The 25,716-nt window shown below is 45.8% G+C and overlaps 2 protein-coding genes across 2 annotated transcripts; one reads left to right on the top strand and one right to left on the bottom strand.

The window, feature by feature from the left end:
• The first annotated feature begins 285 nt into the window (after positions 1 to 285).
• LOC109877618 (putative ribosome-binding factor A, mitochondrial) lies at positions 286 to 2,859 on the top strand. The gene is made up of 7 exons (XM_031812114.1): positions 286 to 704; positions 939 to 969; positions 1,146 to 1,316; positions 1,583 to 1,695; positions 1,893 to 1,977; positions 2,075 to 2,124; positions 2,211 to 2,859. The coding sequence occupies exons 1-7, from the start codon at positions 460 to 462 to the stop codon at positions 2,581 to 2,583; spliced, it is 1,068 nt and encodes a 355-aa protein (XP_031667974.1). The 5' UTR covers positions 286 to 459; the 3' UTR covers positions 2,584 to 2,859.
• Positions 2,860 to 25,576, bottom strand: LOC109876926 (zinc finger protein ZFAT). The gene is made up of 18 exons (XM_031811813.1): positions 25,200 to 25,576; positions 24,161 to 24,325; positions 22,811 to 23,092; positions 20,534 to 20,716; positions 19,715 to 19,862; positions 19,031 to 19,394; positions 18,245 to 18,931; positions 17,551 to 18,178; positions 17,143 to 17,375; positions 16,913 to 16,997; positions 16,507 to 16,656; positions 12,659 to 12,832; positions 9,681 to 9,769; positions 9,333 to 9,471; positions 5,590 to 5,714; positions 5,384 to 5,504; positions 5,088 to 5,233; positions 2,860 to 3,837 (listed from the first exon to the last, which is right to left on the bottom strand). The coding sequence occupies exons 1-18, from the start codon at positions 25,531 to 25,533 to the stop codon at positions 3,610 to 3,612; spliced, it is 4,281 nt and encodes a 1,426-aa protein (XP_031667673.1). The 5' UTR covers positions 25,534 to 25,576; the 3' UTR covers positions 2,860 to 3,609.
• Between the last annotated feature and the right edge of the window lie 140 nt (positions 25,577 to 25,716).

Genomic DNA, 25,716 nt, shown 5'->3' on the forward strand with positions numbered 1-25,716 from the left:
ACCTTATCTGTGGTATAAATCCACAATCGATGATTTCTAGCGTGTACGGGCATTTTACTGCAGTAGAGTTACAAGATATTTTGAACGATAGTGTCCCGGGCTGCTGGCCTGAAGTAGGTTTAGATCGGGCTAAAGTAGTGGAGTAGTGGTGAGGTTTTAAGGGGTGCAAGGTTAGTTGGTAGGGTAATTGTTTCACAAAGTGTATTGAATACATACTACAGAATAGTAGGCGGATACACAGCCAATACAGTAGGTGGCGGCCTACACCTATTACATTTGTTTGCCACAATACCAAAAAATAAGTCGCTTTGACAACGATTGCTTCTGCCTTAACCCATTCTTCAGACAGACATTACTAGTTGTGCAGAGTGATGTTTATATACATGCTAGCTAGGTAGCTGGTGTGCGACCGAAGAAAATCACAAGCTTTTTTTTTTAAAGGGTTGAGTAACATTAATTATGTTTGGTATTAATACATACTCAAGAGTAAAGCAATGTCTAGTTGTTCAGCATTACGCGAGCAGTTGTATGGCTATGATGAAACGGACCAGCGGCAGTGTCGAACTTGATCCTCAGCATCGAGTCCATCATTTGAACCGCGAGCGCCGTTCGGTCTCATCAGTTTGTCATGACAGAAGAGATTTTCACACTTCTTCCAAGTGTGCTGGTAAAAACCTGTTGAGGAAGTTTGTCAACAAAACAAAGTAAGAGAACGTTATGGTTTGACGTTTTGGTAGCAAGCTCTTGTTGTTGTCTGATTTGATTCATCATGTCTTGCTAGCCTGTTTAGTCTGAGCCGTCATGTCAAATCCTTGTCACGCCAAGCATGTTTGGCTCGACAATAACAAGTTGTTAGCATGAGCACAAACGGATCAGGTACCAGGCTCCTCTTCTGCTATGACTTGAGTAACGTTTTCTTCATTGCATGTCTTCAACAGGAAGAAGCTCTGGTATGAAACACCGCCCCAGGTTGGTACTGTCTCATGTCATGATTTTAGATTGTAATTATGCTTATTCTCAGCCTGGTCCCTGATCTGTTGTCATTGGCATAACAATTCCATACGAGTTGTCAGGACAGTAGAAACAGACTGGCACTCAGGCTTGCTGTATCCGGTTTCACATTTTAACCTTTGTAATTCTGACAGGGGCCACCGTCCAGTCAGCTCAGTGCTCTGAAGCCACCTAAGAAACGAAGCCAAGAGGACAACATGCGCACCAGAGTCCTCAACTCCATCCTGTACAAGGCCATCACTGATCTACTGAGTTCCCCCGAAGTCAACTATGAGGTCTACAACTACAGTGTGGACATCTCAAGGGTAGGAATAACCTAGCCTGAGTGCCCGGTGTGTTTGTGCAATCATGCCAACTCCCTGTCACGCATTGTCATGTTTGGCTGGACAATGACAGCATTGAGCACAATCTGGGACTAGGCTAGGAAGTACTTCAGCTTGGACTGAAATATTCAATGACATTTTGGTAATGCAAAGTAGCTTCATAAAATTGGTGCTAGTATTGTGTACATTCTATCCCTCTCAGCACTGCCTGTTTGAGTTTTTATAATATTGCGTGTGTGTCACATCAGGTGTCACTGCCTGCAGACTTCTCTAGTTGCCGGGTCTATTGGAAAACCAGTGGTGTGTCAGAGAGGGATGACCAGATTCAGCAAGCACTGGACAAGAGCAGTCCTCGTATAAGGTAAGCACTCTCTCAGGAAAATAGCAGTACTCTTCTCTTTCTGTGGTGATTGTTTCTAGCCTGGTTCCAGATCTATGTGTTCTTGCCAACGGTCCATGTCAAGGAGTTGGCAGGATAGCACACGGAGACTGACACTCGGGCTAGGTGGTTTCAGGATGATGTTAGAGAGAACCCCTGTGCTGTTCTGTTGTTAACAGGTACCTCATTATGGCTCATCAAACCCTTGGTGGTGTCCCTCCTTTGGTTTTCATAAAGGATAAACAGTACGCAGCCATGTCTGAGGTAATTGGCATTTCATATTCATTAGACCACAAACAATATTCAACATTTTATGAAAGACTGTGCTGATGGACTTTGTGCTTGTGGACTGTGCTGTTAGGTTGAAAACCTACTCAAGATGGCTGACTTTGGTCCTGAAGATGGTCTGGGGTGAGAATCTGATGACTGGGGCACAAATAGTAAATACAGTCAAGTGAATTTTTGAAGTTGACATAATTACATCTAATTTCTTCCAGAGAACAACTACATGAAGTGGAATCAGGACAGCCCACCACATCTAAAAAACCTGTGCTGTTCGGGGTTGACCACGACGCTCTCAACAAACAGATCCTGGACTACAAACTGAGGGTCAAAGACACTACCTCAAACACCCTGGCACCAGAGCTCACAATGCAGCAGCTGGAGGTGCTGGCAGAGTACAGGAAGCAGAAGATAATGGAGAAGAAGAAGAAGTCTAAACGGCCCGTTGATGATGACATCACTCCTAAGGAGTACCTTCTGTCCAGGCACAGCCAGGGTCAGGAGAGGGAGGAGGAGGACGGCCGGGCATTCAGCCAGGAAGACGACCAGGTCAGAGAACTCATGGCTGAGGAGAGCAGGAAGTCCTAGATCCTTAGTTGAAAAGGTGAAATGTCAGTGACGAAACATCACAACTATCATCTCCATCACAGACTTTCCTATTCAGAAGTCCAACTTGGGAGAGTCATTCCAAGTGGTTTGTTTCGCCTTCGGAACCTTGTATTTCTCACTTCCGAGGAGCATTGGAAGGCAACATGAATGACCAGTGTTCTGGAGATCCCCTCTTCTTACATGTGTGTTTTGGTAGTTTTACACCAGAGATCAGACATGGGTGAATTGTTCATGTCAATAAACACTTTCAAGGTATTGAGTTTGTCATGATACGTTTAATTGTTCATTGACTACCATTCCAATAGGTGTAGAAATTAGTCAACAGGATGGGGGGGGGGTGTATATAGAAAAACATGATCACCAATCCAGTCCTGTAAATGATCTGTTGTAAACATTAAAGGCACATCATGCAAAAACTGCAACTATGTTGTAAGTTAAGTAAAAGGCCCGAGATGCAATCTGAAAAGGCTCTTGATATTTTTAAAAGGTCATTTCCGAAATAAGGCGTCCTCTGTAGCGTTTGCCTTGAATGTGATCTCTGTGAACGCGGTGACGAAGCCTTTCAAAGGCTCATTGTCCACAGCGTTACAGATTGAATCCCGCCATGAATATTTGAATGATCCCCTTACTAAATGACTTATACACTTGTATAAACAGTACATTCCAAAATCTTGTTTTCTAAGAAAATCCTTTGCTATATTAAGTTGAATTAATGTAAGAATATGCTAATCACAGAGAAAAGGCATAAGCGATGAAATGATACATTTCAAGCCACTATGTTATTCCAATCAAAGCCATTGGAGATTGGTTGTGGGTTTCATAGAGCAAGCCAGGGTGGAGTTCAATAGGGCACACTGTAGAAAAATGTCTAGCAACGGAACAATGCAAATCTGTGTTCTAATTGGACAAGTTCAGATAATATCTCCCCGTGTTAAAAATGTCTTCCACCTACTGAATGACCCGGGATGAAACTGTTGACTGCTCCTCCATGCCTGCACCAACTGCTCAGATAGATTCCACAGTATGCTCCTCAGTCTGCACAGCCTCTTGGACATAGACGATGAACTGGGAGGCGTCCTCTCCCTGAGTGTACACGGTGACCGTCTCCATGCCCTCCACATCATCAGACGACACCACCAGATGGTGCTCCTCACCCAGCCCCATGGAGGCTGCCTGCTGGAAGGGGTCCTGGATCATCACAGTGTGGCTCCCCTGCTCCTCCTCCTCAGCCACCTGGAAGATGTTGGAAAGAGGATTGGAGTGGTATGTCCTAAATGGCAACAAATAACCAAATTCAACCTAGCTAATTTCCGATTTATACGAAATTGTTTGACTACAGAGGTAGCAAAACTGTACTTCAAATCTATGATACTCCCCCACTTAACATACTGCTTGACTAGTTGGGCCCAAGCTTGCTGTACAACATTAAAACCTATTCAGTCTGTCTACAAACAGGCTCTCAAAGTGCTTGATAGGAAGCCCAATAGCCATCATCATTGTCACATCCTTAGAAAGCATGAGCTCTTGAGTTGGGAAAATCTTGTGCAATACACCGACGCATGACTTGTATTCAAGATCCTTAATGGCCTGGCTCCCCCTCCACTCAATATTTTTGTTAAACAGAAAACCCAGACATATGGCAGCAGATCCACAAGGTCTGCCATGAGAGGTGACTGTATAGTTCCCTTAAGGAAAAGCACCTTTAGTAAATCTGCATTCTCTGTGAGAGCTTCCCATGTCTGGAATACACTGCCATCAGACACACATAACTGCACCACATATCACACTTTCACAAAATGCTTGAAGACATGGCTAAAGGTCAATCAGATTTGTGAACATGGTCCCTAGCAGTATGTTGCCGCTCTCCATGTTGTCTGTTGTCTGTAGCTTGTGAGGTGTGGAAACACTTTGTTGCTTTTATGAATTTTGACTTGCTGCTTTTTGTTCTATGTTGCTCTGTCTGTATGCTACGTCTTGCTTGTCCTATGTTGCTCTGTCTGTATGCTATGTCTTGCTTGTCCTATGTTGCTCTGTCTGTATGCTACGTCTTGCTTGTCCTATGTTGCTCTGTCTGTATGCTACGTCTTGCTTGTCCTATGTTGCTCTGTCTGTATGCTATGTCTTGCTTGTCCTATGTTGCTCTGTCTGTATGCTATGTCTTGCTTGTCCTATGTTGCTATGTCTTGCCTGTTCTATGTTGCTATTGTCTATATTGTAATTGTTTTTAATAACCTGCCCAGGGACTGCGGTTGAAAATTAGCTGGCTGGCTAAAATCGGCACTTTTACTGAAACGTTGATTAATGTGCACTGTCCCTGTAAAAATAAAAATAAACTCAAACTCATATTCCCTATTGACAAGGGCCCAAGCACCATATTCCCTTTTATAGTGCACTAAGTTTGACCAAGAGAGCCCTGGTCAAAAGTAGTGCACTATTGGCACCCTATTCCCTTTATAGTGCACTACTTTTGACACTGCTCTTACCTGCTCCACCACGGTCACTCTGCCAGGGACCATGGCCACCATGGAGGCTGCTGTGGCATCATTAGACTCTGCCCCCAGCTCAATGATCTGCTGCAGGATGTTAACCGCTGTGGGATCCAGCCCTTCTGTGGTGGTCGCCACCACCCCTAAGCAGAGCACTCCAATACATTAAACACAGTGAGTGAAACCAAGGATATATCAACTCTTTGTCACTCTGTTGTATGTGGCTTAACAAGGAGCCAAATGGTGTTGGCAAGAGTACAAACAGATCTGGGATCAGGCTAACTTGTCCTAACCGTTCTCTGTGAACCTGAGATCCTGGAGGGCCGACACGGCAGCTTCGGTCCCCTGAGGGTCCTCTGTCTCAGTGATGTGGAGGTACTGGGTAAGGGGCTCCTCCACCGACTGCTCCACCACCTCAGAACACACACACACAACACGGTGTCTAGACAGAAAAACATCTTAATATTGACCATATATATAGGAGAGTATGAAACCTTACCTCCCATTGGTTGAGACCAAGCACGTCACTCTGAATCACTTTGAGGCCATGCTTGTTCTTCAGGTGTCTGTTCATCTCCCACTTGGTACCGTACACATAGTCACACACAGGACACTTCACTCCACCTAGAAATATAGGACATAGTCACACACAGGACACTTCACTCCACCTAGAGATATAGAACAGTCACACACAGGACACTTCACTCTACCTAGAGATACAGGACACTTCACTCCACCTAGAAATATAGGACATAGTCACACACAGGACACTTCACTCCACCTAGAGATATAGGACAGTCACACACAGGACACTTCACTCTACCTAGAGATACAGGACAGTCACACACAGGACACTTCACTCCACCTAGAGATATAGGACAGTCACACACAGGACACTTAACTCTACCTAGAGATACAGGACAGTCACACACAGGACACTTCACTCCACCTAGAGATATAGGACATAGTCACACACAGGACACTTCACTCCACCTAGAGATACAGGACAGTCACACACAGGACACTTCACTCCACCTAGAGATATAGGACACTTCACTCTACCTAGAGATACAGGACACTTCACTCCACCTAGAGATATAGGACACTTCACTCCACCTAGAGATATAGGACACTTCACTCTACCTAGAGATACAGGACACTTCACTCCACCTAGAGATACAGGACACTTCACTCCACCTAGAGATACAGGACACTTCACTCCACCTAGAGATACAGGACACTTCACTCCACCTAGAGATACAGGACACTTCACTCCACCTAGAGATACAGGACACTTCACTCCACCTAGAGATACAGGACAGTCACACACAGGACACTTCACTCTACCTAGAGATACAGGACAGTCACACACAGGACACTTCACTCCACCTAGAGATATAGGACAGTCACACACAGGACACTTAACTCTACCTAGAGATACAGGACAGTCACACACAGGACACTTCACTCCACCTAGAGATATAGGACATAGTCACACACAGGACACTTCACTCCACCTAGAGATACAGGACAGTCACACACAGGACACTTCACTCCACCTAGAGATATAGGACATAGTCACACACAGGACACTTCACTCCACCTAGAGATACAGGACAGTCACACACAGGACACTTCACTCCACCTAGAGATATAGGACACTTCACTCTACCTAGAGATACAGGACACTTCACTCCACCTAGAGATATAGGACACTTCACTCCACCTAGAGATATAGGACACTTCACTCTACCTAGAGATACAGGACACTTCACTCCACCTAGAGATACAGGACACTTCACTCCACCTAGAGATACAGGACACTTCACTCCACCTAGAGATACAGGACACTTCACTCCACCTAGAGATACAGGACACTTCACTCCACCTAGAGATACAGGACACTTCACTCCACCTAGAGATACAGGACACTTCACTCCACCTAGAGATACAGGACACTTCACTCCACCTAGAGATACAGGACACTTCACTCCACCTAGAGATATAGGACACTTCACTCTACCTAGAGATATAGGACACTTCACTCCACCTAGAGATATAGGACACTTCACTCTACCTAGAGATGGACACTTCACTCTACCTAGAGATACAGGACACTTCACTCCACCTAGAGATATAGGACAGTCACACACAGGACACTTCACTCCACCTAGAGATATAGGACACTTCACTCCACCTAGAGATACAGGACACTTCACTCCACCTAGAGATACAGGACACTTCACTCCACCTAGAGATATAGGACACTTCACTCTACCTAGAGATATAGGACACTTCACTCCACCTAGAGATATGGGACACTTCACTCTACCTAGAGATGGACACTTCATTCCAGGTCCTCTGTTTTCCTGAGTAAAGACTGATTCCAGGTCCTCTGTTCTACTGAGTAAAGACTGATTCCAGGTCCTCTGTTCTACTGAGTAAAGACTGATTCCATGTCCTCTGTTCTACTGAGTAAAGACTGATTCCAGGTCCTCTGTTCTACTGAGTAAAGACTGATTCCATGTCCTCTGTTCTACTGAGTAAAGACTGAATCCATGCCCTCTGTTCTACTGAGTAAAGACTGATTCCGGGTCCTCTGTTCTACTGAGTAAAGACTGATTCCGGGTCCTCTGTTCTACTGAGTAAAAACTGATTCCGGGTCCTCTGTTCTACTGAGTAAAGACTGATTCCGGGTCCTCTGTTCTACTGAGTAAAGACTGATTCCGGGTCCTCTGTTCTACTGAGTAAAGACTGATTCCGGGTCCTCTGTTCTACTGAGTAAAGACTGATTCCAGGTCCTCTGTTCTATTGAGTAAAGACTGATTCCAGGTCCTCTGTTCTACTGAGTAAAGACTGATTCCGGGTCCTCTGTTCTACTGAGTAAAGACTGATTCCAGGTTTTATTTTGGAGATGGGTCTACTGGAACTGACATGACTGATTTATTTATTTAACTAGGCAAGTCAGTTAAGAACAAATTCTTATTTACAATGACGGCCTACCAAAAGGCAAAATACCTCCTGCGGGGACGGTGGCTGGGATTGATAAAAATAATAATAATAATATATATATATATAGGACAAAACACACCACGACATAAAGAGAGACCTAAGACAACAACATAGCAAGGCAGCAACACAAAGGTAGAGACAACAGCACAATGGGCAAGAAGGTAGAGACAACAGCACAATGGGCAAGAAGGTAGAGACAACAGCACAATGGGCAAGAAGGTAGAGACAACAGCACAATGGGCAAGAAGGTAGAGACAACAGCACAATGGGCAAGAAGGTAGAGACAACAGCACAATGGGCAAGAAGGTAGAGACAACAGCACAATGGGCAAGAAGGTAGAGACAACAGCACAATGGGCAAGAAGGTAGAGACAACAGCACAATGGGCAAGAAGGTAGAGACAACAGCACAATGGGCAAGAAGGTAGAGACAACAGCACAATGGGCAAGAAGGTAGAGACAACAGCACAATGGGCAAGAAGGTAGAGACAACAGCACAATGGGCAAGAAGGTAGAGACAACAGCACAATGGGCAAGAAGGTAGAGACAACAGCACAATGGGCAAGAAGGTAGAGACAACAGCACAATGGGCAAGAAGGTAGAGACAACAGCACAATGGGCAAGAAGGTAGAGACAACAGCACAATGGGCAAGAAGGTAGAGACAACAGCACAATGGGCAAGAAGGTAGAGACAACAATACTTGTTTTTCCCTTTTAAACTTAGTTGAATACATTGACTGAGTCTTTCTGGATAAGAGCGTCTTCTAAGTGTGTCTCTGCTGAGCGACTCACCTTGCTGCTCCACAGCCTCAGAGGTGGCTGGCCCAGGCCCTGCGTTACAGTACTCCTGTTTGGTACAGTATGAGACACAGAGATCGGTGTGTCTCTGCTGAGCCACTCACCTTGCTGCTCCACAGCCTCAGAGGTGGCTGGCCCAGGCCCTGCGTTACAGTACTCCTGGTTGGTACAGTATGAGACACAGAGATCGGTGTGTCTCTGCTGAGCCACTCACCTTGCTGCTCCACAGCCTCAGAGGTGGCTGGCCCAGGCCCTGCGTTACAGTACTCCTGGTTGGTACAGTATGAGACACAGAGATCGGTGTGTCTCTGCTGAGCCACTCACCTTGCTGCTCCACAGCCTCAGAGGTGGCTGGCCCAGGCCCTGCGTTACAGTACTCCTGGTTGGTACAGTATGAGACACAGAGATCGGTGTGTCTCTGCTGAGCCACTCACCTTGCTGCTCCACAGCCTCAGAGGTGGCTGGCCCAGGCCCTGCATTACAGTACTCCTGGTTGGGGTGCTTCTTGCTGTAATGTCTCTTCAGGGGTCCTGCTATGTTACAGGAGTAGTGACAGTGGCCGCAGCGGTAGGGCTGTGGAAAACACATTTCAATTGGCTTCAATAATGAAGACTAGAAAGGGTCCTTTTTTTTCTGAGGGAACATTGTGCTGCTCCCTTAAGCTGTCCAAATGTATTTCATGGTAGTGGAAGTTGAACCTGTTAGAGGCTGGTGTTGATACGTTGATGCTAGTGACTGTATTATAAAAGCTTTATATAGAGAGACGGCCCTCTTCTGACTACCTTGAAAGAGGCGTGCTGCTCCATGTGTCGTACCAGTAGAGGTTTCTGTGCAGCGCTGTAATCACACTCTGTACATTGGTACTGCTTGCCTACAGTATGGAGGGACAGAGACAGGATGACAATACTCATCAGCACTGTAATCACACTCTGTACATACCTAACCCTACAGTATGGAGGGACAGAGACAGGATGACAATACTCATCAGCACTGTAATCACACTCTGTACATACCTAACCCTACAGTATGGAGGGACAAAGACAGGATGACAATACTCATCAGCACTGTAATCACACTCTGTACATACCTAACCCTACAGTATGGAGGGACAGAGACAGGATGACAATACTCATCAGCACTGTAATCACACTCTGTACATACCTAACCCTACAGTATGGAGGGACAGAGACAGGATGACAATACTCATCAGCACTGTAATCACACTCTGTACATACCTAACCCTACAGTATGGAGGGACAGAGACAGGATGACAATACTCATCAGCACTGTAATCACACTCTGTACATACCTAACCCTACAGTATTGAGGGACATACCTAACCCTACAGTATTGAGGGACATACCTAACCCTACAGTATGGAGGGACATACCTAACCCTACAGTATGGAGGGACATACCTAACCCTACAGTACGGAGGGACATACCTAACCCTACAGTATTGAGGGACATACCTAACCCTACAGTATGGAGGGACATACCTAACCCTACAGTACGGAGGGACATACCTAACCCTACAGTATGGAGGGACATACCTAACCCTACAGTATGGAAGGACATACCTAACCCTACAGTATGGAGGTACATACCTAACCCTACAGTATGGAGGGACATACCTAACCCTACAGTATGGAGGGACATACCTAACCCTACAGTAACCCTACAGTATGGAGGTACATACCTAACCCTACAGTAACCCTACAGTATGGAGGGACATACCTAACCCTACAGTAACCCTACAGTATGGAAGGACATACCTAACCCTACAGTAACCCTACAGTATGGAGGTACATACCTAACCCTACAGTAACCCTACAGTATGGAGGTACATACCTAACCCTACAGTAACCCTACAGTATGGAGGGACATACCTAACCCTACAGTATGGAGGGACATACCTATCCCTACAGTAACCCTACAGTATGGAGGGACATACCTAACCCTACAGTATGGGAGGTACATACCTAACCCTACAGTATGGAGGGACATACCTAACCCTACAGTATGGAGGGACATACCTAACCCTACAGTATGGAGGGACATACCTAACCCTACAGTATGGAGGTACATACCTAACCCTACAGTATGGAGGGACATACCTAACCCTACAGTATGGAGGGACATACCTAACCCTACAGTATGGAGGTACATACCTAACCCTACAGTAACGAGGTACATACCTAACCCTACAGTATGGAGGGACATACCTAACCCTACAGTATGGAGGTACATACCTAACCCTACAGTATGGAGGGACATACCTAACCCTACAGTATGGAGGGACATACCTAACCCTACAGTATGGAGGGACATACCTAACCCTACAGTAACCCTACAGTATGGAGGGACATACCTAACCCTACAGTATGGAGGGACATACCTAACCCTACAGTATGGAGGGACATACCTAACCCTACAGTAACCCTACAGTATGGAGGGACATACCTATCCCTACAGTAACCCTACAGTATGGAGGGACATACCTAACCCTACAGTATGGAGGTACATACCTAACCCTACAGTATGGAGGTACATACCTAACCCTACAGTATGGAGGGACATACCTAACCCTACAGTATGGAGGTACATACCTAACCCTACAGTATGGAGGGACATACCTAACCCTACAGTATGGAGGGACATACCTAACCCTACAGTAACCCTACAGTATGGAGGGACATACCTAACCCTACAGTATGGAGGTACATACCTAACCCTACAGTATGGAGGTACATACCTAACCCTACAGTATGGAGGGACATACCTAACCCTACAGTATGGAGGGACATACCTAACCCTACAGTAACCCTACAGTATGGAGGTACATACCTAACCCTACAGTATGGAGGGACATACCTAACCCTACAGTATGGAGGTACATACCTAACCCTACAGTATGGAGGTACATACCTAACCCTACAGTATGGAGGGACATACCTAACCCTACAGTATGGAGGGACATACCTAACCCTACAGTAACCCTACAGTATGGAGGGACATACCTAACCCTACAGTATGGAGGGACATACCTAACCCTACAGCATGGAGGTACATACCTAACCCTACCGTATGGAGGTACATACCTAACCCTACAGTATGGAGGTACAGAGACAGACTCATCAGCTGCTTAGTACAGTCAGAGTTAAAATACTTAAATGTTAACTGCCCAACTAGATCCCAAATGGCTCCCTATTCCATATATAGTGCACTACTATTGACCAGGAACTCTGACCAGAGCCCTATATATTGCACTACTATTGACCAGAGCCCTATATAGTGCACTACTTTTGACCAGGAACTCTTGACCAGAGTCCTATATAGTGCACTACTCTTGACCAGAGCCGTATATAGTGCACTACTATTGACCAGAGCCCTATATAGTGCACTACTATTGACCAGAGCCCTATATAGTGCACTACTTTTGACCAGGAACTCTGACCAGAGCCCTATATAGAGCCCTATATAGTGCACTACTATTGACCAGAGTCCTATATAGAGCCCTATATAGTGCACTACTATTGACCAGAGCCCTATATAGTGCACTACTATTGACCAGAGCCCTATATAGTGCACTACTATTGACCAGAGCCCTATATAGTGCACAACTTTTGACCAGAGCCCTATATAGTGCACAACTTTTGACCAGGAACTCTGACCAGGTCTAAAGTAGTGCACTATATAGGGAATAGCGTACCATTTGGGACTCATCCTAGATCTCAAAGCGTTTGTGGGTTTTCTCTCACCGTCCTCTGTGTGCATCAGCTTGTGGCTCTTCAGAGTGACCTTGGACTTGAACTTCTTGCCACACATGTCACACAGGTGTGTCTTCTCCGTGGTGTGTCTGCTCATGTGGGCCTTCAGGTTGCTCTTACTGCGGCTGGCGTAGTCACACAGGGAACACTTGAAGGGCTTCACTCCTAACAGGGAAGAGATACAGTGGCTTTTACATGTTGGTCATTTAGCAGACACTCTAATCCAGAGTAATTTACAGTCAGTAGTTATTTAGCAGACACTCTAATCCAGAGTGATTTACAGTCAGTAGTTATTTAGCAGACACTCTAATCCAGAGTGATTTACAGTCAGTAGTTATTTAGCAGACACTCTAATCCAGAGTGATTTACAGTCAGTAGTTATTTAGCAGAGACTCTAATCCAGAGTGATGTACAGTCAGTAGTTATTTAGCAGACACTCTAATCCAGAGTGATTTACAGTCAGTAGTTATTTAGCAGACACTCTAATCCAGAGTGATTTACAGTCAGTGCGATAAGACAAGCACACATCACAGCGATAAGACAAGCACACATCACAGCGATAAGACAAGCACACATCACAGCGATAAGACAAGCACACATCACAGCGACAAGACAAGCACACATCACAGCGACAAGACAAGCACACATCACAGCGACAAGACAAGCACACATCACAGCGACAAGACAAGCACACATCACAGCGATAAGACAAGCACACATCACAGCGACAAGACAAGCACACATCACAGCGACAAGACAAGCACACATCACAGCGACAAGACAAGCACACATCACAGCGATAAGACAAGCACACATCACAGCGACAAGACAAGCACACATCACAGCGACAAGACAAGCACACATCACAGCGACAAGACAAGCACACATCACAGCGATAAGACAAGCACACATCACAGCGATAAGACAAGCACACATCACAGCGATAAGACAAGCACACATCACAGTGATAAGACAAGCACACATCACAGCGACAAGACAAGCACACATCACAGCGACAAGACAAGCACACATCACAGCGATAAGACAAGCTCACATCACAGTGATAAGATAAGCTCACATCACAGCGATAAGACAAGCACACATCACAGCGATAAGACATGCACACATCACAGCGATAAGACAAGCACACATCACAGCGATAAGACAAGCACACATCACAGCAATAAGACAAGCTCACATCACAGCGATAAGACAAGCACACATCACAGCGACAAGACAAGCACACATCACAGCGACAAGACAAGCACACATCACAGCGATAAGACAAGCACACATCACAAGCACACATCACAGCAATAAGACAAGCTCACATCACAGCGATAAGACAAGCTCACATCACAGCGATAAGACAAGCACACATCACAGCGATAAGACAAGCTCACATCACAGCGATAAGATAAGCTCACATCACAGCGATAAGACAAGCTCACATCACAGCGATAAGACAAGCACACATCACAGCGATAAGACATGCACACATCACAGCGATAAGACAAGCACACATCACAGCGATAAGACAAGCACACATCACAGCGACAAGACAAGCACACATCACAGCGATAAGACAAGCACACATCACAGCGACAAGACAAGCACACATCACAGCGACAAGACAAGCACACATCACAGCGACAAGACAAGCACACATCACAGCGATAAGACAAGCACACATCACAGCGATAAGACAAGCACACATCACAGCGATAAGACAAGCACACATCACAGCGATAAGACAAGCACACATCACAGCGACAAGACAAGCACACATCACAGCGATAAGACAAGCACACATCACAGCGACAAGACAAGCACACATCACAGCGATAAGACAAGCACACATCACAGCGACAAGACAAGCACACATCACAGCGACAAGACAAGCACACATCACAGCGACAAGACAAGCACACATCACAGCGATAAGACAAGCACACATCACAGCGACAAGACAAGCACACATCACAGCGACAAGACAAGCACACATCACAGCGACAAGACAAGCACACATCACAGCGATAAGACAAGCACACATCACAGCGATAAGACAAGTACACATCACAAGCACACATCACAGCAATAAGACAAGCTCACATCACAGCGATAAGACAAGCACACATCACAGCGATAAGACAAGCACACATCACAGCGATAAGACAAGCACACATCACAGCGATAAGACAAGCACACATCACAGCGATAAGACAAGCACACATCACAGCGATAAGACAAGCACACATCACAGCGACAAGACAAGCACACATCACAGCGATAAGACAAGCACACATCACAGCGACAAGACAAGCACACATCACAGCGACAAGACAAGCACACATCACAGCGACAAGACAAGCACACATCACAGCGATAAGACAAGCACACATCACAGCGACAAGACAAGCACACATCACAGCGACAAGACAAGCACACATCACAGCGACAAGACAAGCACACATCACAGCGATAAGACAAGCACACATCACAGCGATAAGACAAGTACACATCACAAGCACACATCACAGCAATAAGACAAGCTCACATCACAGCGATAAGACAAGCACACATCACAGCGATAAGACAAGCACACATCACAGCGATAAGACAAGCACACATCACAGCGATAAGACAAGCACACATCACAGCGATAAGACAAGCACACATCACAAGCACACATCACAGGGATAAGACAAGCTCACATCACAGCGATAAGACAAGTACACATCACAAGCACACATCACAGCAATAAGACAAGCTCACATCACAGCGATAAGACAAGCACACATCACAGCGATAAGACAAGCACACATCACAGCGATAAGACAAGCACACATCACAAGCACACATCACAGCGATAAGACAAGCTCACATCACAGCGATAAGACAAGCACACAACACAGCGATAAGACAAGCTCACATCACAGCGATAAGACAAGCACACATCACAGCGATAAGACAAGCTCACATCACAGCGATAAGACAAGCACACATCACAGCGACAAGACAAGCACACATCACAGCGACAAGACAAGCACTCATCACAGCGACAAGACAAGCACTCATCACAGCGATAAGACAAGCACTCATCACAGCGATAAGACAAGCACACATCACAGCGATAAGACAAGCACACATCACAGCGACAAGACAAGCACACATCACAGCGACAAGACAAGCACACATCATAGCGACAAGACAAGCACACATCACAGCGATAAGACAAGCACACACCACAGCGATAAGACAAGCACACACCACAGCGACAAGACAAGCACACATCACAGCGACAAGACAAGCACACATCGACAAGACAAGCACACATCACAGCGATAAGACAAGCACACATCACAGCGATAAGACAAGCACACATCACAGCGATAAGACAAGCACACATCACAGCGATAAGACAAGCACACATCACAGCGACAAGACAAGCACACATCACAGCGACAAGACAAGCACACATCACAGCGATAAGACAAGCTCACATCACAGCGATAAGATAAGCTCACATCACAGCGATAAGACAAGCTCACATCACAGCGATAAGACAAGCACACATCACAGCGATAAGACATGCACACATCACAGCGATAAGACAAGCACACATCACAGTGATAAGACAAGCACATATCACAGCAATAAGACAAGCACACATCACATTCGTTGCAAGCAAAACGTTCCTCTAAAAAGTTAAGTGTGGTAGTTTCTATTGCCTATTGTGTAGAAAACCACTTCGGGCCACCTCAGAGTCCAACAGTAGAACTCATTATAGGGAATAGGATGGCATTTGGTACGCAGCCTAATGAGTTTGATTGTCCTACCTTGGTGAGCCCAGATGTGCTGCTGCAGATCAGCTCCGTTCCTCATGAAGTAGCTGTCACAGTAAGGACACTTAGACGCTCTCTTCCCGATCAAGCCCTTCACCTGCACCCGTACCCCAAGCGCCTCGGAGATTGTATTCATCGGCGTATCTGCAGATAAGAGATGGTTTAACCTACATAGCCAGCGTCCTGTCCAGGGGCTGTACATGTACATTAAAGCTGTCTCAAGATTCAGAAACAGGATTAGGCTCCTGCCCTATGGGCCGTTCTGGCTCTGACGAGGCTTACTTACCTTCCTGCCTGGCTCCAATCAGGAAATGGCTATGATATTTTTGGATTTAAACATGATTAACACTCTGCTGTTGTAATAGAACACTAAAGAGTAGGTTTAGTTCCGGTCTCTTACCTGGATGAATGTTCTTGATATGATGCTTGAGTTTATCTTCAGTGAACGTTTCCTCACACACAGGGCAGGCAACGCTTTTCTTCTCCTTTAATATTGGATTCAATTGATGATGTTAAGAATCCACAATCGTCAACAAACAGACATTTCAATGTAATAATGATCATAATTGTGACCCCCTATGGGCCCTGGTCAAAAGTAGGGTTCCATTTGGGCCCCGGCCCCAGACTCACATTGTCAAAGTGTGTTTTGAGGTGGGCCTGCAGCTTGTACTTGTCAGGTGTGCAGTACTGACAGTGTTCCATGGGGCACTGGAGCAGGATGTTACTGTGTCTCTGGATCAGATGACGCTTCAGACAGTTCTTGGTGATGGACGAATAGCTGCACTGGGTACAGTAATGTAGATGCTCTTTTGTGTGAGTACGCACATGCATGTTGTAGTGCACTTGGTACCAGAAGAGCTTTCCTAGATGGGGAACAACAAAACACATGTGGCTTAAAAAAAACAGCTGGTTTACAGATGAATTACCAACACACAGGAAATGATGAAATAGCTCAAATTACAAACTCTTGTAAAAATGCAACTTATACTGCTAGAAAATGGTTTCCTATGTCAATATATTTGTGTGATATATTCTTACCACAGTATTCACATTCCAGGTCTCCGTATACTTTTCGGATTCTGTCAAAGACAACCATGTTCAGCTGCCTTTTCTGCAACTTATCTAGAATCTGTTGGAAAGCGCTCCTCTCCTCCGTTGTGCCATCTTCTCCTTGTGGGCCAGCTGAAGCGTTTGTTTGACCTATGACCTCCCCCTGAATCAGAACCAAAGACCGGAGAGTCTCCTCAACGTGACCTTGTGATGTTGATGAAGAACCTTTGTCTTCTTCTGGATGCTGCTGGTGGCCCACCACTGACTCCTCCTTGCCTGAAGGCCTTTCTACCAAAGTGTCTTGTTCAGCCACAATGACGTCATTCTCCCCATGAGGCTTGTCTTCCTCCATCAGTGTCTTATCAGGTCTCTCCTCACTGATTACTTCCTGGGTCGTGCCTTTGCTTGCTGTCTGGGTTTGTTCAGGACTGATTGGTTCAGTTCTGTCTTGTAGAGTCTCAGTCTCTTGTGCAGGTTGATTTAACACGCATGTCTCCTCAGGCCCCAGATCAGGGACCACCTGTTCTTCCCCCTCTCCCAGTCCTTCCTCCTGTTCCTCTCCCTCCCCCTCCTCCTGTTCCTCTCCCTCCCCCTCCTCCTCCTCCTGTTCCTCTCCCTCCCCCTCCTCCTGTTCCTCTCCCTCCCCCTCCTCCTGCTCCTCTGAGGGGTCACCAGCGAGGGCCTCCTCCTCCTCCTCCTCCTGTTCCTCTGAGGGGTCACCAGCGAGGGCCTCCTCCTCCTGTTCCTCTGAGGAGTCACCAGCGAGGGCCTCCTCCTCCTGTTCCTCTGAGGGGTCACCAGCGAGGGCCTCCTCCTGTTCCTCTGAAGGGTCACCAGCGAGGGCCTCCTCCTGTTCCTCTGAGGGGTCACCAGCGAGGGCCTCCTCCTGTTCCTCTGAGGGGTCACCAGCGAGGGCCTCCTCCTCCTCCTGCTGGGCGTTGAGTAGAGATAGCTCCTCAGCCATCCTGATCTCATCCTGTCTCAGCATCTCTCTCTTGATGTCATCCCCCGGCTCCAGCAGACAGAAGCTGCTGTTGATGGACTCTGAGAACCCAACCGCCTCCTCTGACTCTGGGTGAGCCTCCTTCAGGTGGGCCTTCAGCCGCACGGAGCTGACAAACTTCTGCTGGCAGGCGGCACATACGTAGAGGAAGGGATGCTTACGGACGTGAGCCTGGAGAGCCTGAAACTTGGTGCAGCCGTGGTCACACAGCTCGCAGCCGAACGGCCTCTCGCTACCGTGAACCATCATGTGGCGGTCACGGTCCAGCTCGTTCTTGAACTTGCGGTCGCAGATCTGGCAGTCGTAGAGGAGCTGCCTCTTGCCTTCCCTGGTCTGTAGACTATACTCATGGTACGAGTCCTTCACCTACATCATAATACATGTTATTAATATCTACATCAATAAGATCTCATAATAAAGACAGTATAAAGGCATATGATTTTTAAAAAGAGAGAGGTCCGTCACCTTCTTGTCCTCTAGGTCGTGGCTCTCCCTCATGTGTTTCAGCAGGTTCTTGACATCAGAGTACTTCTTTTTGCAGAAGAGACAGTGCTGCTTGATCTTGTGGTGAACTCTCTCCACGTGCACCTTGAGGTGGCCCTTGCTGAGGCACTGGAAGGAGCAGTGTTCACAGCTGAACTTCTCTCCCGTGTGCTTGCGCAAGTGAACACTGAGGTTGGCTTTGATGGCACTGGCGTAGTCACAGTGTGGGCACTTGAAGGGTTTCTCGTTGGTGTGGGTTCGCAGATGGGCCTGCAACGAGTGGCGGAACTTGAAGACCTTGTTGCAGTATTCGCAGGTGAAGATCTTCAACTGGGTCTGTCCTATTCTGTATGAACGAGGGATGTTGCAATACACATACAGTAGAACCAAATATGTGTTGCTCTTTTTCCAAAATAACTTGCCAAAATTATATTTGCGCTATAGCAAAAACATGATGTTTGTATCTACAGTGACAATGCTGAAATCTGTTGTTGACACATCCATTAAAGTGTTACATATAGACTATGACATTTCCCAATGCTTGATAATACTGTAGACTACATTGATTCAGTTCACTCAATACATCATTATGTTTATTAACGCCACAATACAGTCTGGGTACTTCATCTTCAACTGCTGTGTGGTGAACAACCCAAACGTCTGTACCTGTTTGACTTTAATGGCACTTCATAAGCAGCTTGTTGTATGGAATATTCCTGAAATCCTCTCTTCTGTCCTGCCTCCTGAGGGTCTGTGTCTGCTGGAGCAACCGGCTCTGCCGGGGTGGCCTCGATCGGCACTATCCTTGTCGCACCTAAATAAACAAATACACAGACAGATAAAAGTTTATACAGCCTAGGTACAAAGACAAGTCATCGGGAATACATAGACTATAAACTTTCTTGATTTTTCATACATAAAACTCTGAAAATGTACCAACAGCAACATTGTGAATCTATACTTTTCTGGATAAAATCTGAAGATCCTCTGGTTGATCCACGTGCATCCTATTCCCTACAGCCTATTCCCTACAGCCTATTCCCTACAGCCTATTCCCTACAGCCTATTCCCTACAGCCTATTCCCTACAGCCTATTCCCTACAGCCTATTCCCTACAGTCTATTCCCTACAGCCTAATCCCTACAGCCTAATCCCTACAGCCTATTCCCTACAGCCTATTCCCTACAGTCTATTCCCTACAGTCTATTCCCTACAGTCTATTCCCTACAGCCTATTCCCTACAGCCTATTCCCTATGGGCCCTGGTCAAAATTATAACACCGTGTAGGTAGTAGGGTGCCATTTGAGGCGCAGGCATAATATAGTTGTAGCTTACCAGGAAGTGCCTCATGAGTGGTCAGAACCACACTGATAATGTGCCTCATGAGCGGTCAGAACCACACTGATGATAATGTAGTTGTAACTTACCAGGAAGTGCCTCATGAGCGGTCAGAACCACACTGATGATAATGTAGTTGTAACTTACCAGGAAGTGCCTCATGAGCGGTCAGAACCACACTGATGATGGGGTTCTTGGGGCCTCCTGCTGGTTCCTGCTCCTTCACAAGAGAAACCCTCTCAGAGCGGAGTGGCCGTGGCCTCTTTGAGCTTCTCTCCCCATCCTCCTCTTTGCCTTCTGCTGCGCCAGGTTGAGCCTCAAACTCTTTGTCTGTGGGGAGAGATCATGAAAACTAAGCATCAATCAATAAAACAGAGCAGATAGACATTTAGATGGTGAACATATATAGACATTTAGATGGTATAGATATAGACATTTAAATGGTGAACATATTGATATAGACATTTAAATGGTGAACATATTGATACAGAGATTTAGATGGTGAACATATTGATATAGGCATTTAGATGGTAAACATATGGACAGGCATTTAGATGGTGAACATATAGATAGACATTTAGATGGTATAGACATTTAGATGGTGAACATATAGACAGACATTTAGATGGTGAACATATAGATATAGACATTTAGATGGTGAACATATTGATATAGACATTTAGATGGTGAACATATTGATATAGACATTTAGATGGTGAACATATTGATATAGACATTTAGATGGTGAACATATTGATATAGACATTTAGATGGTGAACATATTGATATAGACATTTAGATGGTGAACATATTGATATAGACATTTAGATGGTGAACATAGCTCTTTCCATGATTGACCAGATGAATCCAGGTGAAAGCTATGATGCCTTATTGATGTCACTTGCTAAATCCACTTCAATCAGAGACATGGATTTTGTATGTGTGCCATTCAGAGGGTGAATAGGCAAGACAAAAGATTTAAGTGCCTTTGAATGGGGTATGGTAGTAGGTGCCAGTAGAACCAGATTGTGTCAAGAACTGCAACGCTGCTGGGTTTTTCATGCTCAACAGTTTCCTGTGTGTATCAAGAATGGTCCACCACTCAAAGGACATCCAGCCAACTTGACACAACTGTGGGATCATTGGAGTCAACATGGGGTAGCATCCCTGTGGAACGCTTGACGGGAAGGGCGTGTATGCAATCCATGCCATCTCCATAGATAGACATTGGCAGCCTTACTGATGAACTCAGTGACTTTCAACGTGGCACCGTCATTGGATGCCACTTTTCCAACAAGTCAGTTTGTATAATTTCTGCCCTGCTAGAGCTGCCCCTGTCAACTGTAAGTGATTTTATTGGGAAGTGGAAACGTCTAGGAGCAACAACGGCTCAGACGCAAAGTGGTAGGCCACACATGCTCACAGAACGGGACCGCCAAGTGCTGAAGTGCGTGGCACGTAAAAATCGCCTAACCTCTGTTGCAACACTCACTACAGAGTTCCAAACTGCCTCTGGAAGCAACGTCAGCACAATAACTGTTCGTCGGGAGCTTCATGAAATGGGTTTCCATGGCCGAGCAGCCGCACATAAGCCTAAGATCCCCATGCACAATGCCAAGCCTCGGCTGGAGTGGTGTAAAGCTCGCCACCATTGGACTCTGGAGCAGTGGAATCACGCTTCACCATCTGGCAGTCTGATGGACAAATCTGGGTTTGGTGGATGCCAGGAGAACACTACCTGTCCCAATGCATAGTGCCAACTGTAAAGTTTGGTGGAGGAGGAATAATGGTCTGGGGCTGTTTTTCATGGTTCGGGCTAGGCCCCTTAGTTCCAGAGAAGGGAAAGCTTAACGCTACAGCATACAATGACATTCTAGATGATTCTGTGCTTCCAACTTTGTGGCAACAGTTTGGTGAAGACTCTTTCCTGTTTCAGCATGACAATACCCCCGTACACAGAGAGAGGTTCATACAGAAATGGTTTGTCGAGATTGTTGTGGAAGAACTTGACTGGTCTGCAAAAAGCCCTGACCTCAACCCCATCGAACACCTTTGGGATGAATTGGAACGCAGACTGCGAGCCAGGCCTAATCACCCAACCTCAGTCTTGTGGCTGAATGGAAGCAAGTCCCCACAGCAATGTTCCAACAACATCTAGTAGAAAGCCTTCCCAGAAGAGTGGAGGCTGTTACACCAGCAAAAGGGGGGACCAACTCCATATTAATGCCCATGATTTTGGAATGAGATGTCTGATGAGCAGGTGTCCACATACCTTTGGCCATGTCGTGTATGGGCCCTGGTAAAAAGTAGTGAACTATATAGGAAATAGGATGCCATTTGGGACATATCCCTAGATGGACCATAAAGCACTATTCTATTCCGATCTATTCTAAACAGACATAAAACAGTTGACTTCACACATACCGTTGTCCTCCTCCTGATCCTCATCCTCTCTGAGGTCCATCAAGCAGATGTGTTTCATGATCTGTCGTCTGTTGCCGAACACACGGTTGCACTTCTTGCAGTCCAGGGCATTGTTGTCCTCTGGTTCTTCCTCGTCCACTGGCCCAGCTTCTGATTGCGCCTCTACTTTCTGTTGTTTCTGCTTTTTCTGGTTGGGGCTAGTAGTCTCTGTCATGGGCCCATCAGCTACAATCTTCTTGGTTGAGCCCTTAGGACGTCCTCGTTTTCTCTTAACAGGGCTATCTGTGGGGGAAATATGATCACTGCCATCAATCACTCTATTACACACAGACAGACCTATAGGGCCGGTTTCCCAGACACAAATTAAGCCTAGTCCTGGATTAAAAAGAGCTGTCAAAATCGGATTACAATCTGCTACAAATGTTTGAAGGACTACCGAGGCACTGAGTAGCCAATTATTCAGATCGTTGAAAAACAAAGAAACACCATAATACGGTCGGTTGTTAGTATCCCTGGTTGCTTTGAAGAGGTGTTCACCTCCACCCTTAGTATCCCTGGTTGCTTTGAAGAGGTTCTCACCTCCACCCTTAGTATCCCTGGTTGCTTTGAAGAGGTGTTCACCTCAACTATTAGTATCCCTGGCTGCTTTGAAGAGGTGCTCACCTCCACCCTTAGTATCCCTGGCTGCTTTGAAGAGGTGCTCACCTCCACCATTAGTGTCCCTGGCTGCTTTGAAGAGGTGCTCACCTCAACTATTAGTATCCCTGGCTGCTTTGAAGAGGTGCTCACCTCAACTATTAGTTTCCCTGTCTGCTTTGAAGAGGTGCTCACCTCAACTATTAGTATCCCTGGTTGCTTTGAAGAGGTGTTCACCTCCACCTCCACCCTTAGTATCCCTGGTTGCTTTGAAGAGGTGTTCACCTCCACCCTTAGTATCCCTGGTTGCTTTGAAGAGGTGCTCACCTCCACCCTTAGTATCCCTGGTTGCTTTGAAGAGGTGCTCACCTCCACCATTTGTATCCCTGTCTGCTTTGAAGAGGTGTTCACCTCCACCTCCACCCTTAGTATCCCTGGTTGCTTTGAAGAGGTGCTCACCTCCACCCTTAGTATCTCTGGTTGCTTTGAAGAGGTGCTCACCTCCACCATTTGTATCCCTGTCTGCTTTGAAGAGGTGTTCACCTCCACCTCCACCCTTAGTATCCCTGGTTGCTTTGAAGAGGTGCTCACCTCCACCCTTAGTATCCCTGGCTGCTTTGAAGAGGTGCTCAGCTCAACTATTAGTATCCCTGGCTGCTTTGAAGAGGTGATCACCACCATTAGTATCCCTGGTTGCTTTGAGGAGGTGCTCACCTCCACCATTCTCCAGTGGAGCTGTCAATGGCATGAGGGCCACAATGATGTCATCAGGGTTGAGCCCCTCTGTGTGGTGCTTCTCAGACACATGGGAGAGGAGCTGTGCTCGGTGTGGAGAGAACAGGTTGCACAGTTTACACATGAAGATGGAGGAAGTCCCACCTGTGAATTAACAGCCAGGCAGGCCAAGATTAATGTGTGTTTATGTACAAATTTGACTGTGGAAAAGGTTGACGGCCCAATAATAAAATCATTACACATTGACAGTTGAATTGACAGTTGGTAGAGCATGGTGCTTGCAACGCCAGAATTGTGAGTTCGATTTCCACGGGGGACCAGTACGCAAGAAAAAGAAGAGAATGAAAACGTAAGTCGCTCTGGAGAAGAGTGTCTGCTAAATTACTTCAATGGAAATGAGATCTTTTCAATAGGCTGGCAGTGGATTGGCCTTTACATTGTGCTTGTGTGTCTCCTCGTGTGTTTAGTGTTCGTTCTGCGTGGTTCATTCTTTGGTCAGGGACTGTATATTTTTCCTCTAGCTACCTACCTTTCTTTCAGTTAAAATACTGATTTCAACCCTAGCTAGGGCCTACATGATCAAGCCAGCCTAGCAACTACAAGCTGGGAATACAGAAATGGAATGAGGTCAGTGCAGTATAGTTTATTGGTTTGCTCTGTAGCTCTCCAGGCAGGTTTAGCTACCACTGCAACAGCAAAGATGGTTGAACTCCTGACTCCTCAGCAGTATGAATAAAGCTAGCTAAACCCTGGGAGAAACAGGAACAGTTTCGTGATAAATACTTTCTTTACAAACTAAATCTAATAACTTTAGGCTGAACATTTAGCTGCAATAAATGTGCTGTCAATGTTGTGGCTGGTCACGGTAATTATGTACCCCACTTTTAGCATAGAATAAACTTTACATGAGTAATTTGACTACATCTGTTGGCTAGCTTGCTACTTTTACCTAGCTAAGAAATGTTATTTCTCGACATAGTACTGTACGAAAAGGTAAACAATCGAATCGAGTACTTACCTGCAGTTGACGTCGCCATGTTTGTAAAATAAAACGTAATACCCCAAGAGTTACATGTGCATTTATTTATATCTACATTACTTATTGAATAAGTAATTGAAAATCGTATTTTTATTTGTTTTGAGGAAGGTTTCTGGCGAATCTGCGACAACAAATATGGCGGATAAAGTCTTCCTGTGGAGAGAAAAGCAGGCTGGTTTGGGATGTTCTCCCCCAGTGGCTGGGATGACCAGAAGGCATAGTCTACCCTTGACACATTTGTAAAAGGTTTCCACTCCATTCTTTTGAATAGGATCGTGTACAGTACTCTCCTTATTACAAAATCCTCTGACATATCATGATTGGTTACTCACGCCAAGATATATATGCTCAATGGTTATTAAATTTGTTCCCATAACAGTAGAAAACTGTAATTTATATAAATAATGTGATGAAATGATTAAGCTTTAAATTAATGTAGCCTACATGGATTTTGAATACAGGTGTGTGAACTGGCAAAACATTTCAATTTGTGAAT

This window comes from Oncorhynchus kisutch, unplaced genomic scaffold (genome assembly GCF_002021735.2).
Source record: "Oncorhynchus kisutch isolate 150728-3 unplaced genomic scaffold, Okis_V2 Okis02a-Okis13b_hom, whole genome shotgun sequence".
In the NCBI taxonomy this organism is placed as follows: domain Eukaryota; kingdom Metazoa; phylum Chordata; class Actinopteri; order Salmoniformes; family Salmonidae; genus Oncorhynchus; species Oncorhynchus kisutch.

Excerpts from the sequence above, each read along its gene's own strand:
- LOC109877618 (XM_031812114.1), top strand. The coding sequence starts at position 460 with ATGTTTGGTATTAATACATACTCAAGAGTAAAGCAATGTCTAGTTGTT. Across the intron at positions 1,978-2,074 it reads AGTACGCAGCCATGTCTGAG|GTTGAAAACCTACTCAAGAT; the intron begins GTAATTGGCATT and ends CTGTGCTGTTAG. Across the intron at positions 2,125-2,210 it reads GGTCCTGAAGATGGTCTGGG|AGAACAACTACATGAAGTGG; the intron begins GTGAGAATCTGA and ends AATTTCTTCCAG.
- LOC109876926 (XM_031811813.1), bottom strand. The coding sequence starts at position 25,533 with ATGTCAGAGGATTTTGTAATAAGGAGAGTACTGTACACGATCCTATTC. Across the intron at positions 18,179-18,244 it reads AGGAGGAGGAGGAGGAGGAG|GGAGAGGAACAGGAGGAGGA; the intron begins GCCCTCGCTGGT and ends GAGGAGGGGGAG. Across the intron at positions 3,838-5,087 it reads GAGTGACCGTGGTGGAGCAG|GTGGCTGAGGAGGAGGAGCA; the intron begins GTAAGAGCAGTG and ends AACATCTTCCAG.